This window comes from Schistocerca cancellata, chromosome 1 (genome assembly GCF_023864275.1).
Source record: "Schistocerca cancellata isolate TAMUIC-IGC-003103 chromosome 1, iqSchCanc2.1, whole genome shotgun sequence".
NCBI lineage: Eukaryota > Metazoa > Arthropoda > Insecta > Orthoptera > Acrididae > Schistocerca > Schistocerca cancellata.
The window spans coordinates 321,802,203-321,818,403 of NC_064626.1; the positions used below are offsets into that span (position 1 = coordinate 321,802,203).

A 16,201-nucleotide genomic window follows, 5' to 3' on the forward strand; every position below is an offset into this window, starting at 1 on the left:
CACACACACACACACACACACACACACACACACACACACACACACACACCCATGCCCGAGGGAGGACTCAAACCTCCAGCGGAAGTGTCACAATGTGAGAACCGCCAGGTGTTTTAGGGAAAACGCGTGTACATATGTAAATATGCACACATATGTAGGAAGCTGTGACAGTTCTACATCGAATCTACATAAGTAGAGGTGCTCTTACATAACTATCAACTATAAAGTAGTAATTAGTAGGGCCCGGATTTTAATCACCTAATAAACAGTGAAATATGTAAGCATTTATGACCTAAAACTTACGTAAATATGACCTTAAAAAATAAAATATGACTTAATAGAAGTTTATTTAAAGCATTCTTGTTTGTTTATTTAATTTTTTATTCGCCATAAAGTAATACAAAATTCCACTTCTCAAAATATTGTAAGTATAGTTCTTTCTTTCTGTAGGATTTGTGGCTAATTTGCACCTATTTTTTGAATGTCTGAATGTTTTATTTTCTAAACACGAAGTACAGTGAAAAGATCATCTATCAAAAAAGAACAATGTTTTTATTTCTACATAGTATTTACAGCGTTTCACATTATTTAATACCGTATGTCAGTCAAAAATCTACGGTTGTCGCCGAGGATAGTTTTGTACCTGGAAAAGCGCCTCTCCATTTCACAAGATGTCACTGGAGCATACTTTAAGGCAGCCAGGTCACTGGAGTTCAGCTTTGTTTCAGTACCTTCAAATGTTGCGGCATTCCCTGAAAGACTGTCACTAATTTTGCACAGTGTACAATATTCAGGATTCCGTTGGAGAACACTTCGCAATTTGGTTTTCACTTTGTCAGCCGCATGACCACAATCTCGACCCAACTCACTCTGCATATGTTGCATAATACTCAGGGCCTCACATAGCTGAGTGCCAACAGCTTCCAGTTGTTTGATGGCTTTTGATATCACTGAAAAATTGGCGTTGATGTATGCCAAGTTTCGTGACAATGTATCTGTAAAAACTTCTTTCACAATTTTGATACCACTTGATTCATCGCTATCAAGCTCACAGAAGGTTGTCTTTATTTGGGTGTAGTTGGTGCAGTAATACTTGGCAGCATTAAGCCGAGAACCCCATCGTGTAGGAACAGGTTTAGGTGGGAGGGGCGTTGAAGGTGCTTGTTCCTCGAATTTCTGCACCCGCAGCGGAGCCTTCACATAGATTTTCTTGCCACAGGAAATTAATTTTCCCCCATCAGGGTAATTTGATCGCATCTCTTCGGCAACTCTGTGCAAAGCATGTGCAAGGCAAGTGGCGTACACCATACTGGGGTAGAGAGTTTGAAGCCCTTTGGCTGCTTTAGCCATATATGAAGCACCATCTGTTACAAGCAGCAAGACATTGTCTCTTTTCACACCATCTGGCCACAGTAGCTACAGAGAGTTGTCAAACAAAATAGCAATCGTTGAATTATTTACTCTATCAAGAGCGTCACACATTAGCAGAAACATATCTCCAGGGCCATCAACTTTTAGAACACCAACAACAACATTTGCAATACATCGCCCACTAATGTCAGTAGTTTCATCTATCGACAGCCAGATCTTTTGCTAAGCAATAGTAATTCGTATTTTGTTGAGCACATCATTGTAGGACACGGATAAATAGTTCTTTCTCAGTGTAGATTCATCTGGAACTGAATGTGTTGTGTACTTCTTCAAGAATCGTCTGAAGTGTGGATTCTTCAGCTTTTCCAATGGGATGTTTCAGGACACCATCATCTCACACAAATCCTTGCAGAATGATTGCACGGTTGACAATTGACCTGTCTGTTCAAACAACAGCGTTTGCCTGCTGCTATTTTCAGCACTTTGTTTCACACAGCTGCTGTGTTTAGCGGTATTACAGTGTTGTTACACATTAAAGCACTTTTCTGCACTAACTTTAACTTCACACAGTTTACAAAATAATATTTTCCCATCAGTACTAAAGAACTTCTCTCCAAATTCTCGAACATATCCTCGCAACTTCATGCTGTCAGAGCACTTTGCTTTAGGCATAGGTCTTATTCAAACTGGTTACTGGGAACACCTGTGCGACTGCGATGATTATTACGGCAGAAGCCACCTTTGTTGGCTCTGAGAGCGTATTGTCGATTCTGCACAACAATGTTTTATGTTCACGAAACGACTGTTGTGGTACACCGATTTTCTGCTACAGTCTTGAGAAATAAAGCTGTCTACTAATTTATCTGTTTATCTTTCATAATAGCACATTAAACATTGTCTCGTGAGCAACATATTCATTTTCTTATTCGTGTGTCCCGTAAGATACGAGAAAAATGGTATATGTGTTTTTGGCAAAAGTTGATATAAATATGACCTATTATATAAAAAGTTAGCCAAAATGTGACCTATTATTAAAATTTGTTGAAATATGACTTTATATGCACAATTAAAATACATTTTTCGATACTAAAATGCCTAGATTAGTGTATAAATTGTTTTGTAAGGGACGTACCTACTAGAATGGAAAGAGGAAGTGCTCTCATAAGGTCAACCCACAAGCACAAGGAATAGGTGCTGATCCAAGGAGACGGGAACAGTATTGTGACAAAAGTCACAAAGTTTATATAGATTATTCTGGGAAGTGTGAATTCTATGAACGAATAGCATTATTATGTTTCGTGGAAATAAATGAGAGTGAAAAGAACACTTTCATTTCGTCCAGAGTTCCTCCAAGCTACAAATAATGAAAATAGTACATACTAAGATAAAGGTAGTACAAAAGATAAGAACAGAAAATACTTTACTCATGTGTCATGAAAATCTGATGATTTTTTTTTTTTTAAAGAAAGGGGGGGGGGGGGGGAATAAAGAAAGAGTCCTCACAAGTTTTACATATTAGTAAAGCTGACTAAAACCACAAGGAAATGCTCATCTCTTAATAACAAAGTAAAATAAGAAAAGAGTAGAGAAACAATAAGCGAAAGATTGTTCAAGGTAGGACAGAGAATTGTTATGGAAAGGAAAGATATGTATATAAACATATGTAAGAAATGTATACTGTTAAGATATGAAATGTTATTATGAGTGATATTATTTGCATAGTGATTATGTATAAAATGTGTTCAATTAGGGAGGGGGGGGGGGGGGGAGATATGTAGCGATTCGAGAATTCCTGTGTAAATCCTAGAACCACTCACTCCGCCTTCTACCATTTCGAACACATGATATTCTGGATATGAGTGTGGGATGGTAGAATCCTACCTACTGCATGTCACATGTTTGTGTGTGAAGGTTTAAAATTTGTCGCAGGAAGAGAGTAGATGCAGCAGTCGGATGGCACCGACAAGTTCCTGTTTGGCATTCCATAGATGTTTTAGTGAGAGTGTAAGGAAGAACCATGGAGTTTATATGCAGCTCTGTGCTTATTGTGTCATTCACTATTGTTATTAAAACAAGAAAAGTTGAAAAGTACTCTTGTAGACTCTTTGACGCAACCTTGTTAGAGGCAAGACTCATTTTATGATTAATGTTAAGAAAGATGGTATCCAAGTCAACTTCCTTTTAACTGTAAATCAATTTGTATGTATACTTATTTCACAAGTAGAAAGAGTCTAAAAATTCCTGTACCTAGTGTTATTCGACAGAGAAGAAGTCAAGAGGGTTTCCAGCAGCCAGCTATTCAGTAAAGAAGAGTGGCTGCAAAATCCAAGTAAGTCATCTCATAAAGAAGTGGAAGGTGGTTTGGAGGAATAAGCCAATATAACCCAGATCCACATTCACACTAAGTTGTCAGAACATTAGATCCTATAGCAATCCCCTTCCCAGTCCTTTAAAGGCAAAGTATTAATACGGGGAAGGGGGGGGGGGGGGGGCAGCCATGATTTATTGGAGTGCTACCCTTAAAACGAAAAATTGCTCATGGTAGACAAAAGGGTAACTGCATGTAAATGCAATTAAACAGGGTAAAAAAGTAACAACCAAGCCAGCTGGCAAACTAGGAAGAGTCAAGGGTCCCAAACTCAGTATGTGGCAGCAGAAGCCTCAATCCCCAGTACTCTGCCCTTGCTTCAAAAGTAACTGAAAATAAATAATAGAATAAAGGCCACCGGAGGACCAGCTCAACAGTCCGTGAGTTGTCCGCCAATATTAGAGGCAAAGAATTCTGAAGACCAGGAGGAGGTGGCATTACACTAGAAAGTGAAATACTGTCTAAAATGCTCTGGAATCACAACATGGAGGCGGATTGTTACATAAAATAAAACTACAGGTTACTCTTGTATGACCATTGTGAAGAAATGGAAGACAGTAGATGCCTTCCACGAGGAATGGAAGGAGAAGGAGAAGGGCCACGCAGCAGTTTGGTCCCAATTTGTACCATAGGTACTAACTAGCGAGGGAGGGGCAAGAGTATTTTAGCAGAGAGCCTCCAGCTGCATTCTAACTGGTAATCTCACCTGAAGATGGATGTCAGATTGTAGACGAACCTTGTATGCAGAAAGAATTTGGTAAATTGAATGATTAGAAAACTGTCAACTGATGATTGCATCCGTAAGATTTGATGGAGGATCCCTACTTCGGCAAGGACACTGTTACAGGATTAACCTGATAGAAGCTAGAGGCCAGACTTGCTCCACAATGATGGACTGGGTCCAACAAATTCGAAGCTTAACATGTCTTTGTGTTGTAAACCTGGAAACTGTGATCCAACTCTGATGAGACCAGAGCCTAGTAAATATGGAGGACAATAACACAATCTGCAAACCGAAAGGTGTGTGTAAGAAAGCAGATAGCATTAAGCTTCCAAATGCAGCTGGTTCTTAGTCTTCTGCAAACTTTTAAAAACTGTTGTCATTAGAAAAATCAAGTTCTACAACAAAACAACTATATGAGAGTTTGCAATGCAAGCATATAAGGCCCTAAAAACAAAAACAAGGTGGAGGTGCATTTAAAATGGGCCCATATATGCCTCCTATTTTTTTGTGGTGACTCTGGATGTCTGTGCCACATGCCGTTGGTGTAGCACTAATACTTTAATCTTCCTCTTTCATCTGCAGATGGTTTCGTTTTTCTGCGGTACTTGGCACCAGCAGAGGAGTGTTACAAACGGAATGTGATATAGATGTTCATATAAAACAGCAATGTGTGATTGAATTCCTCACTGCTGAAGAAATTGTGCTGACTGAAATTAATGAATGCTTGCTAAAGCAAGACGATATAATACTGGGTACGGCATTTTCAAGGTGATGAAAAGGGTGTGCATGGCAAGCCACGGCCTGGTCGACCCTGCACAGCTGTCATCCCTCGCGCTGATCAGCTCATCCATGCTGATAGGCGGATAATGATCAGAGAATTGTGTACAAAGCTGAATGTTGGCTATAATGCCCTTGGAAGCAATGTTGGAACATCTTGGTTATCGAAAAAGTCTGTGCGAGAAGGGTTCCATAGATCCTTACAGAACAAAAAACTCTTCAAATAGAAATTTGTGGAGACCTGCTGGCTTAATATGAAGCGTAAGGTGACAATTTTCTGAATAGCATCATTATCAGATATGAGAATCTGATGTCACCACTACGAGCTGGAAACCAAAAGACAGTCCATGGAATGGCAACGTGTGAATTCTCCGTCAAAGAAGAAATTCAGTACACAGCCATCTGCAGGCAAAGTGATGTGCACAGTCTTCTGGGATAACCAGGGTGTGGTTCTTTTGTATGTCCTGGAGCCTGGAGAAACTGTCAATTCAGCACGCAACAAGACAACACTGACTAAGTTGAAAGCCCAAATTTCCAGGGTAAGGGCAGAGCAGAAGACCAACTTTCACCTGCAACATGATAATGCCAGGCCCCACACCAGTTCTGTGAGCCCACAAATCATTGCAAAATTTGGCTGGACTGTCTTACCACATCCACTATACAGTCCCAATTTAGCACATTCAGACTTCCAGCTCTTTAGGCGTCTGAAAGACGGACAAAATGGCGAACACTTTGATGACTCGGATGCTGTTGTCAAAGTAGTAAGGAAATAGTTAGCCTCAGCCAGTTCTGATTTTTACAAGCATGGCATGCAGGTTCTGGTTCCTCATTGGCATATGTGCATAACAAATGGTGGTGACTATGTGGAAAAATGAGTCTGTAGCTGAAATATTGCTCTATGCTGTTGTGATTTATGTATCTCCTGTAGTTTCGACAAATAAAAATAGGAGCCATTACTTGGAGAATGAGCCTTGTATTATGTTCTAAAATTGTTTAGTCCCCTCGGGGGAAGGTAATATCAAAGGTCTTTATGACTAGGTAGTGAGATAAAGTTCGAATAACTCTAAACACTTCAAGAAGTGTCTTTTGCTATGAGTTGTCATAATATATTTCAGTTTGTTATTCTGCTATACCTACAGAATAAGCTGATTATAAATTCACAATTTACCTGTGCATTAACAAGGCAGTGGAGATCATGGTAGTAAAAGTATTGCACAACAGCTGCAGCACACATCGTATAAATAGCCTGCAGGTTTTACACCACTGTCACACTGAGTAAATTTTGAAGTTCACAGCAGTCTTCCTAACTTTTCTTGGAATGGATTCCCATTAATGTCTTGTTATTATGTAATGCTACTGATGTGCTAGTTAAATTCTAGTTTAACGTACAGTGTACTTTGTCTTAGCATAGTTTGTGGATAATGTGGAACGTTAGTGTTGTAAAAGATGTTGGTATGCTTCATGATGCCTTAACCGCTGCTGGTTCCTTTTAATGTAAGAAAGTCAGCATTCCATCACTACAGGGGCCATGCCCGATAGCTACGCAATGGTAGCCATGGAGGAGTTTCTTTACCACATGTTCCCAAACCTGATAAGGATTTCTTTACACAGGATCCCAAGATGATTATACATTTCTATAAGTGTCCGAAGCCAAAGCTAGAAGAGGTCTCTCTTAAGATCCTAAGCTTACATTTGCTTCAAGGTAACTGAATTTTTTTTTACAGGTTTCATTAACTTCTTGTAGAATACCATGAGGGGAAACTATACTGCTGGCTAGACTATCTCACTGATCGGGCTGTTTTGGAAGAAATACTGGTAACACAGAACCCAAAAAGAGAAAACTATTGTTTTTATTGGATTTGTTATCCCATTTCATTGTCTATAAAATAAATTTTGTAGATCTGAATGCTGTGGAGATGTGAAAAGCAGAAGAAGAAGAAGGGGGGGGGGGGGGAGGAGAAGGGGGGAGGGGGAGGGAGAGAGAGAGAGAGAGAGAGAGAGAGAGAGAGAGAGAGAGAATGAGAATTTATTTCCAGTTTTTTCTGGCTCATGCTCATCTCTTAGTCATCAGGACTGTCAATATTATCTTCCACAGAAAATAATAAATAATTGCATAACATAAGTCTGATTGATTGATTAATTGAGAGGGTTTATGGGACCAAACAGTGAGGTCATCAGTCCTGAGATTCTGAAGTTACTGACAGAAGGAAGAGGGTCCGCTAAAACTGGATGGATCTAGTCAGGGGAGTCAAATTATAAACTAATGAAGTTAAAACACACAGTAAAAGACAGAAAAAGAGAGGCCAAATCTGAAAACTGGCAAAAAAGAACAGTCTTTCCATGGGAGGGTGGTCACGGGGTCCCAGACTGAGAAGACATGGGGAGAGGTCCCAACCACAACCACCCTGCCCCTGCTCCAGGAGTAAAAACCTTATACCTGGAAATAAAAACCACTTTCACACAGGAAGCTGAGGACCAGTTCAACCATCCATGAATTGTTTGCTGATGTTAAAATTAAGGAATCTGGAAGACTATGCTTAGTATGAAGGGCCAAAAGAAGGGGATATTCCACCAATATGAGGGATACTGTCAGTCTGGCTCAACAACCACATTGTGGGAGCAGTTGGTTATGCAGGAGGAAAGAATGGGCGAGCCTGGTATGACCAATGCGTAGACGGCATAAAACAATGGACTCCTTCTGAGGAGCGGAAGGAAGAATGCTAAACTCTAGTGGATTCCTTGATTGTGTGGAATTCATTACTGTGAGCAGTAGTGCACCAGATGTCATTCCACTTCTGGGCAAAGAGAGATTTGACATAAATCCACATATCCACAGCTGGAATCATGAAAGGGAATGGATGGTAAGTATCGGCTTTTCAAGCCAAACAGCCAGCCAGTTCATTCCCTGTGATACCCACATGATTTGGGACTCTGAGAAACACAACTGAAAAGGTGGTACGGCCAAGGGTAGAGAGAAAGTCATGGATAGCAGAGACCATAGGGTGACGAGAGTAGCATCAGTCAATAGCCTGCAGGCTGCTCATTGAGTCAGGACAAATTAAAACACTGTGCACCTGTGAGTGGTTGTCAGGAGGGAGACATTCTTTGTTTACAAAGAGGACAGGGTACACGGGATGGTTAGGGAACTGGCCAATGGTGATTGCACGAGAAACCAGGAGTTCGCTCCGCTGTGTGTGTGGAGAGGGAATACCAGCTTCTGTGAGGAGACTGTCAACTGGACTGCTGCGATTGGCACCAATAGCCAGATGCACCCTCCAATGGTGAACAGGGTCAAGTATCTGCAGAGTGGAAGGAGCTGCTGAACCATAAATCTGACTACCATAATCTAGTCTGGACAAGACCAAAGCACGGCAAAGATGGAGAAGAGTGCTATGGTCTGCACTTCACAATGTGTGGGCCAGAAGGTGGAGAGCATTAAGCTTCCACATGCGCGTAGTCTTCAGTTGACGAATATGGGGCAGCCACGTCAGCTTTTTATCAAAAATAAGGCCCAATAAACGGGACTGTGCTACAACATCGAGGAGCTGGCCGCCTAAATAAAGTTCTGGATCGGGGTGTGCTGCGGGTCGATGGTAAAAATGCATAACCTGCCTTTTGGAGGGAGAAAACTAGAAGCCATTGGAGATGGCTCACGCAGAGGCCCGTCGGATGGCATCTTGGAGCCACCACTCCGCAGATGCTACCGAGTGGGAGCTGCACCTGATGAAAAAATCATTGATTTACAATGCCTGGGTAACTATAGGCCCAAGAGAGGTTACAAGCCTGTTGATGGCGATGAGGATGAGTGCGACACTTAACACAGAATCCTCTGGGATACCATTCTCCTGAATCTGAGGGGTGCTGAGTAAGGTACCAACTCAAACCGGAAGAGACGGTGAGAAAAACTCACGGATAAAAAATGGAAGAGAGCCACAGAAGCTCCAGTCATAGAGGGTAACAAAAATGTGATGGCACCAAACCACTCCGTATGCCTTATGTAGGCCAAAGAAAAATGTGCGAAGGTGCCAGCAGTTAGTAAAAACCTGTCAGATTGCTTCTTCCAATATGAGTAAATGGTCAGTTGAAGATTGTCCTTCCTGGAGGCCACACTGATATTGGGACCAAAGGCCCTGAGATTCAAGTACCCAACTTAATCTGAAGCTAACCATCCTCTCAAGCATTTTACAAAGTACATTTGTCAAACTAACTGGGCGGTAGCTGTTGAGAGATATTGGATTCTTCCCAGGCTTAAGGACAGGGAAAAGTATATTGTCTCACCATTGCGATGGGAAAGCACACGTGGGCCAAATGCAGTTGAAGACCCTGAGGAGATGGTGCCTCTGGGGAATGTACAAATGTTGGATCATCTGGTTGTGGATGAATTTGCGCCTGGGGCCATGTCATGGAAAGAGGTAAGAGCCTGCAAGAATTCCCAGTCAATGTGGGCTGAAACAAGAGGAGGACGAGGGGGGGGGGGGGGAGTTGTCTGTTCGACTGAGTGTTACTTCCAGAGAAAGGTTGCAGGATAGACAAAGGACGCCAATGACGTCACGAGGTGTTGGTGTTCTGCAAGGACCCGTGGATCAGAGCACATAGTGCCCAGGAGGATAAGACCCTAAGTTGAGTCACTGGCAGCCCAAAACACTACGAAGCTTGGACCAGCACTGGGGGAAGCACAGCACTCCCGTCATTCCTTTTCACTCTGCCTTAGCATGGAGGCACTTAAAAGCGAGGAAGTTGGTCTGTGAAGGGTGTCATTTAAATCACTGCCGCAACTGTCGGTGGTCCTGGACAGCAGCTGTTATATCCTTGGTCCACCACGTTACTGGTTGATGACGAGGGGACTTGTGAATAGGTGGACAGCAGTGCCAGCAGTATGAAGAATAGTAGCAGACACACCTCGCACGGCTGCATCAATGAAATTCGAAGACGGAGGTGTCAAAGTGCACAGCAGATGCATATAAAGGCCAACTGGCCCTGAAGAATGCCCAACATAGGGGCCTGTCTGCCTGACAGTAGCCGGAGAATGATAGAATCACCGGAAAGTGGTCACTTCACAAAGGTCATCATGGGATGACTAATGTCAGGAAGCCACAAGAGCAGGGGAGGATATCTTCAGAGCAATAGCAATAAAGGCGCCTTACGTGACACTGAAGTGGGTAGGGGAACCATGATTGAGGAGACACAAATCAAAGTCTGTAATAAGTTGGTCAATGAGTTGACCCCTACCAGTTGATAAGGAAGCAGCCAACCTGGAGGGAGGTAGACATTGGAAATGCTGATTGTCAGAGTCATTTGCACTCTAACCACTATTGCTTCCCAGCTGGTACAAAGAGGGATCCATTCACTCATTACATCAGAGCAAACCTAAGTGCAGATCTGGCCAGGTGCTACCCTGGTGCTGGCACGGTTCCAACAGAATGCCCGATAACCATGAAATGTTGGAGAGTGGTCATCACCGAAGTCCATTTCCTGAAGAGCAAGACAGAACACAATAGGACGAAACAAGACGCTGTAGTTCCAGTAGGTGACGGTAGTGTCCGTTGCAATTCCACTGGATGATCGTGTGGCAAGAGCCCATGTTAGACATAAAGAAGTTGAGAGGAGGTCATGCCACTCAGTCAGTGGTCATCACCGATGAGGATGGGTTGATATCCATAAATAAGATGTCAGACTCAGGTTGTGAGGGGAGGAGACGGCACCTTTGGGAGCACCGGGGGGCCTTGTCTTGGAACGTAAGTTTCTTCTTCTTCTTCTCTTTTAGAAGTGGAGGAGGGCACACAGGGAGGACAAGTCGTACAACATCCAGAGCTGAAAGAGAGTGGGCAACCTTGTGGTGCACAGATGGTTCATATCATTGCTGAATTGTGGTAGAAGGCTTCCAGGATGAGAGATGCCTCAAAGAGGACTCCGGAGGGGGTGGATTACTGGCAGGTGTCGAAGAAGTGGGGCACTTTCTCGGCCGGGAGGAGCAGCTGCTCCCGGACGGGAGCTCGTGAGAACTGCTGGGGATGGGGAAGGGAGAGGGGCAGGGCTGGGATAAGGAAGAGATAGGAGGGGGCAAAGGATGTAACAGAGGCAAAAGTAGAAGAAAGTGACACTGGATGGAGTGTCTCATCTTTTTGGCGAGTCTCAGCATAAGACTGGCAATCCAGGGACTTTTACTCTTCTAACTTCTTTTCTCTCTTGTAAGCTGGGAAATCTGGCGAGCGAGGGGTGGTGGTGGTCATGACAATTGAGACACACAGGTGGTGGGAACACAGGGGCTTCCCTCATGGAAGGGTGTCCACAGTCAGCAGGTACAGGGTCCGCCATATGGTGGGAAGACATATACCTGAAATGCAACCACCGAAAACATCTAACAGTTGGTGGGACATACAGCTTCACGTCACATCTGGGAGAGTATTCCCCTCAAGTCAGAATGAAGACGCCAGTATCGGTGCGGTTGTCTTTGCAACCCTTCAGCATACATCGACAAAATGAATGATGTGTCACTCCGGATTAGCCCGAGTTTCTTGTCTGTTTGCAGGATGAGGTCCCTATGAAAAATCACTCCCGGGACCATATTCAGAGATTGGTGAGGGGGTAATAGACACTGGGTCATTGCCACGATGATCACACACACTAGGAGCTGTGGACTGGGTGGCAGAAGAGGCTCTGATCAACAGGGAGCCCAACCACATCTTACGAGGTCACAAGCACGAAGAGCTTCAGATTGGGTGATAGAAGAAGCTTTGATCAATAGGGAGTCCTTACTAAGCATCTTACTGAGGGACGACTTTGTCGCAGTGAATGTGTCCCCATCCGTCCTAGTACAGACGAGGTAGCGGGGAGAGTGTTTCATCCCAAGACGGAGATCCTGGCCCTCCTGCCATGGTGCAGCCAGTGAAGGAAAGGCTGCCAGGTCATACGAAGCAGCATTCAATGATCCTTCACCATTCTAAGACGACGACCAGATTTTTGCAGCTTGATATGCTTCATGCACTAAGCATCTGCCCCACTCTGACCAGGGGCTCTTCCCGTGGGTGCCACCCAGCTGCAGCACCGCTGCCATTACGAGGAGTTCCGATGCTCCAGGAAGACAAGCAACCACTCCCTGGCATACACGAGTAGGGAACATCTCAGGTATCAGTATGGTGAGCTCTGTGTTGTCAGGAGGCTCAGCCAGATAGATACATAACAGCTCCACAACATGGACTGGCTACAGGTGCTGGTGACCTACCAGGGTGGAGGGTTGCAACAGCATGGAAGGACGACAGGAAGGAAAGGGGGGGGGGGGGGGAATCCACACCGTAGACACTAGGGAGGGAGTTCTTCCCCAAATGGCTCACACTAAAAACAGAAAATTTAGAAGTGGAGGTTAAACTTCAAGCTGGGACCCAAATGCCAAAAAAGGATGGAAGAACAGGCAGAAGAAACAAAATTACAAGAAATACAGGGAACCAAGTGGATAGCTAGGTCGATATAAATCAGAACACAGAGAAGGGATGGAGGGGGCAACAGCAAAGGAGCAAGGATAGGGAGGAGGGCAGGGTGAAGGAAATGCAGACAGGGAAGGAAGAATGGGCTGCAACAGCTCGGCGTCCCGTGTGCGCCATGCACGAACTCACGAAAGAACTGTGGGCCCTCTGGGGGAACATAATAAAATATGTCAGATTTGAGTACCAGCGAGATACAGCTCCACTTTCAGTGCACCTTCACTTTGTCATTCTTTTTTAGGACCTTGTATGCTCACACTGCAAAACCAAATGCAATTTTTTTGGTTGGTTTAGAACGTGTCCTTCCTAATGAAAACAGTTTAAGAGAGTTTGCATAAGACTTCTTTGTAATAGTGGGCCAAAAATAGCCGTTTTTGGTGTTTTTAGAACAATCATCAACTTTGCCCTCAATTTGTCAACTACTGGTAAGTAGCAGTACAATAAAAGTTTGTATCCAAGGACCTTGTATTAGTAAGTTATTATGTTCAAAGTTTCAAGTGTATCCCGCAATTACTTCTTGAGATATACAAAGATAAACTTCACATTTTTTTCCAAGTGTGTGTGTTTTTTTGGCCACCTTTGCTTCAAATTATTCACATGGAAATCACCCAAGGAATCTCTTTTTCAATTTTTTGCTTAAGAGAGTGAAAAAGTTGTACAAGGTGACCTAGTTTTGATTCTTTCAAGAAAATATTACCAGAGAAATTATGCGTTAAAGTCACCAAAAACTCATGGGTGCATTGCATTGTTGATAGCTGCGTAATGGAGTCAACCAAGTGATTATATCTCTGCAAGAATTAAATTGGCGAAACTATAACTTTACCAATGTTCATTGGGAACATGCGCAAATGCTCACACAAAATTTCATGGTCATTTGAAACTTTTCCCAAAATTATACCACTTGGCATGGAATGGCACCTATGTGAATTATGATAATATTTTTGTATGTCACGGTTCGACTAATACATAAAAATGAAATTGTAATCACCTGCGGACTGACAACGTTTTGTGAACACTCACCTGGGCATATGCACTCTGTGTTACTTTCTTGAGATCATCCTGAGCACCAGTTGTAATTCGGCCAAAGAAAATTTCTTCTGATACTCTTCCTCCCAAAGTCATACACATTCGATCAAACAGCTGTTCTTTGCTATAAAGATATTGTTCCTTAGGGAGATACTGGGCATATCCTAATCCTTTACCTCGAGGAATGATGGAGACCTGTGAAAAAAGAACAGGATAGCAATTTAGCAAAACTCTGGAAACCAAAAATAATCTCTAATAAAAATCACTGCCACTATGAAAGCAAATTGCTTGTGTGACAACACACACACACACACACACACACACACACACACACACACACACACAGAGAGAGAGAGAGAGAGAGAGAGAGAGAGAGAGAGAGAGAGAGAGAGAAATATAAGGACGGGTGACCTGGAGAAAGAGAAGGCAATGGGATCTGAACTGCAGCACACAGTTAACAAGCAGATGCACATGATCTGATATTAGGTTTCTGTATTATTTGCCGACTTAAGACAATGCATGTAATGAGGCCTCGTTTTATGCTGTGTAAACATCCTTCCACAAAGTTTCTCCACTGGCTGCCTACATGCTGCCCTGTTTCCAGGTGCAATGCCTCATTTTGCATGGTTTTCAATGTACTCTTATCATGTCATGAGTATGTTACATCATGAAATGTGATTCATCAAACTAAGTAACTGTTTACGATTCAAAGCAGCCACTGGTATTATTGCTCCTAAATTGCTGATAGACATAATTTGCAATATGTGGTGAGCAGGGGCACATGTAGCTTCTTTATCCTATATTAAAGGGAGATTTCTGCATACTATGGCAGCTAGCCAATTGCTGCTCTCCAGTATATAATTGAAAAATGACTTACAACATTCAACCCATCTATTCACGACTATAATCTTAGTTCTATGGCAAACCCCATTATAAACAGATTGCTGCCTACAGTCGTTTACTCTGGTGGAAATCTTTGTAGTAGGTATGCTGTTATAAGGAGAAAGAAAACTGGCATTCTATGTATAGGAGCATGGAATGTCGGATCCCTTAATCGGGCAGGTAAGTTAGAAAATTTAAAAAGGGAAACAAATAGGTTAAAGTTATATATAGTGGGAATTAGTGAAGTTCGGTGGCAGGAGGTACAAGACTTCTGGTCAGGTGAATACTGGGTTATAAATACAAAATCAGATAGGGGTACTGCAGGAGTAGGTTTAATAATGAATAAAAAGATAGGAACGCGGGTAAGCTACTACAAACAGCATAGTGAACGCATTAGTGTGGCCAAGATCGACACGAAGCCCACGCCTACCACAGTAGTACAAGTTTATATGCCAACCAGCTCAGCAGACAAAGAGATTGATGAAATGTATGATGAGACAAAAGAAATTATTCAGATAGTGAAGGGAGACGAAAATTTAATAGTCATGGGTGACTGGAATTCGATAGTAGGAAAAGGAAGAGAAGGAAAAGTAGTAAGTGAATATGGAATGGGGTAAGGAATGAAAGAGGAAGCCGCCTAGTAGAATTTTACACAGAGCATAACTTAATCACAGCTAAGACTTGGTTCAAGAATCATAAAAGAAGTTTGTATACATGGAAGAGGCCTGGAGACACTGGAAGGTTTCAGATAGATAAAACTGAAGCAACTGCAAAAAGGTGGGAATTTTAGAAGATGGGACCTGGATAAACTGAAAGAACTAGAAGCCGAAGAGAGTTTCAGAGAGAGCATTAGGGACTGATTGAAAATAACCGCAGAAAGAATTGCAGTAGAAGAAGAATGGGTAGCTTTGAGAGGTGAAATAGTGAAGGCAGCAGAGAATCAAGTAGGTGAAAAGATGAGGGCTAGTAGAAATCCTTGGGTAAAAGAAGATATATTGAATTTAACTGAGGAAAGGAGAAAATATAAAAATCCAGTAAATGAAACAGGCAAAAAGGAATACAAACGTCTCAAAAACGAGTTCGACAGGAAGTGCACAATGGCTAGGCAGGGATGGCTAGAGGATAAATGTAAGGATTTAGAGGCATATATCACTAGGGGTAAGACAGATACTGCCTACAGGAAAATTAGAGAGACCTTTGGAGAAAAGAGAACCACTTGTATGAATATCAAGGGCTCAGATGGAAACCCAGTACTAAGCAAAGAAGGGAAAGTAGAAATGTGGAAGGAGTGTATAGAGGGACTGTACAAGGGCAATGTACTTGAGGGCAATATTGTGGAGATGGAAGAGGATGCACATGAAGATGAATTGGAAGATATGATACTGCATGCAGAGTTTGACTGAGCACTGAAAGACCTAAGTTGAAACAAGGCCCTAGGAGTAGACAACATTCCATTAGAGCTATTGATAGCCTTGGGAGAGCCGGCCCTGACAAAACTCTACCATCTGGTGAGCAAGACGTCTCAGACAGGCGAAATAACCTCAGACTTCAAGAAGAATATATTATTTCCAATCC

At 42.7% G+C, this 16,201-nt stretch overlaps 1 protein-coding gene across 1 annotated transcript in view; it reads right to left on the reverse strand.

Annotated features, from left to right (window-relative positions):
- LOC126173141 (AFG3-like protein 2) overlaps positions 1 to 16,201 on the reverse strand; it is a 137,135-nt gene that overhangs the window by 8,526 nt on the left and 112,408 nt on the right. The window contains exon 12 of the mRNA XM_049920933.1: positions 13,739 to 13,939. Within this exon, the coding sequence (XP_049776890.1) occupies positions 13,739 to 13,939 (201 nt within the window). The remainder of the gene's footprint in view (positions 1 to 13,738; positions 13,940 to 16,201) is intronic.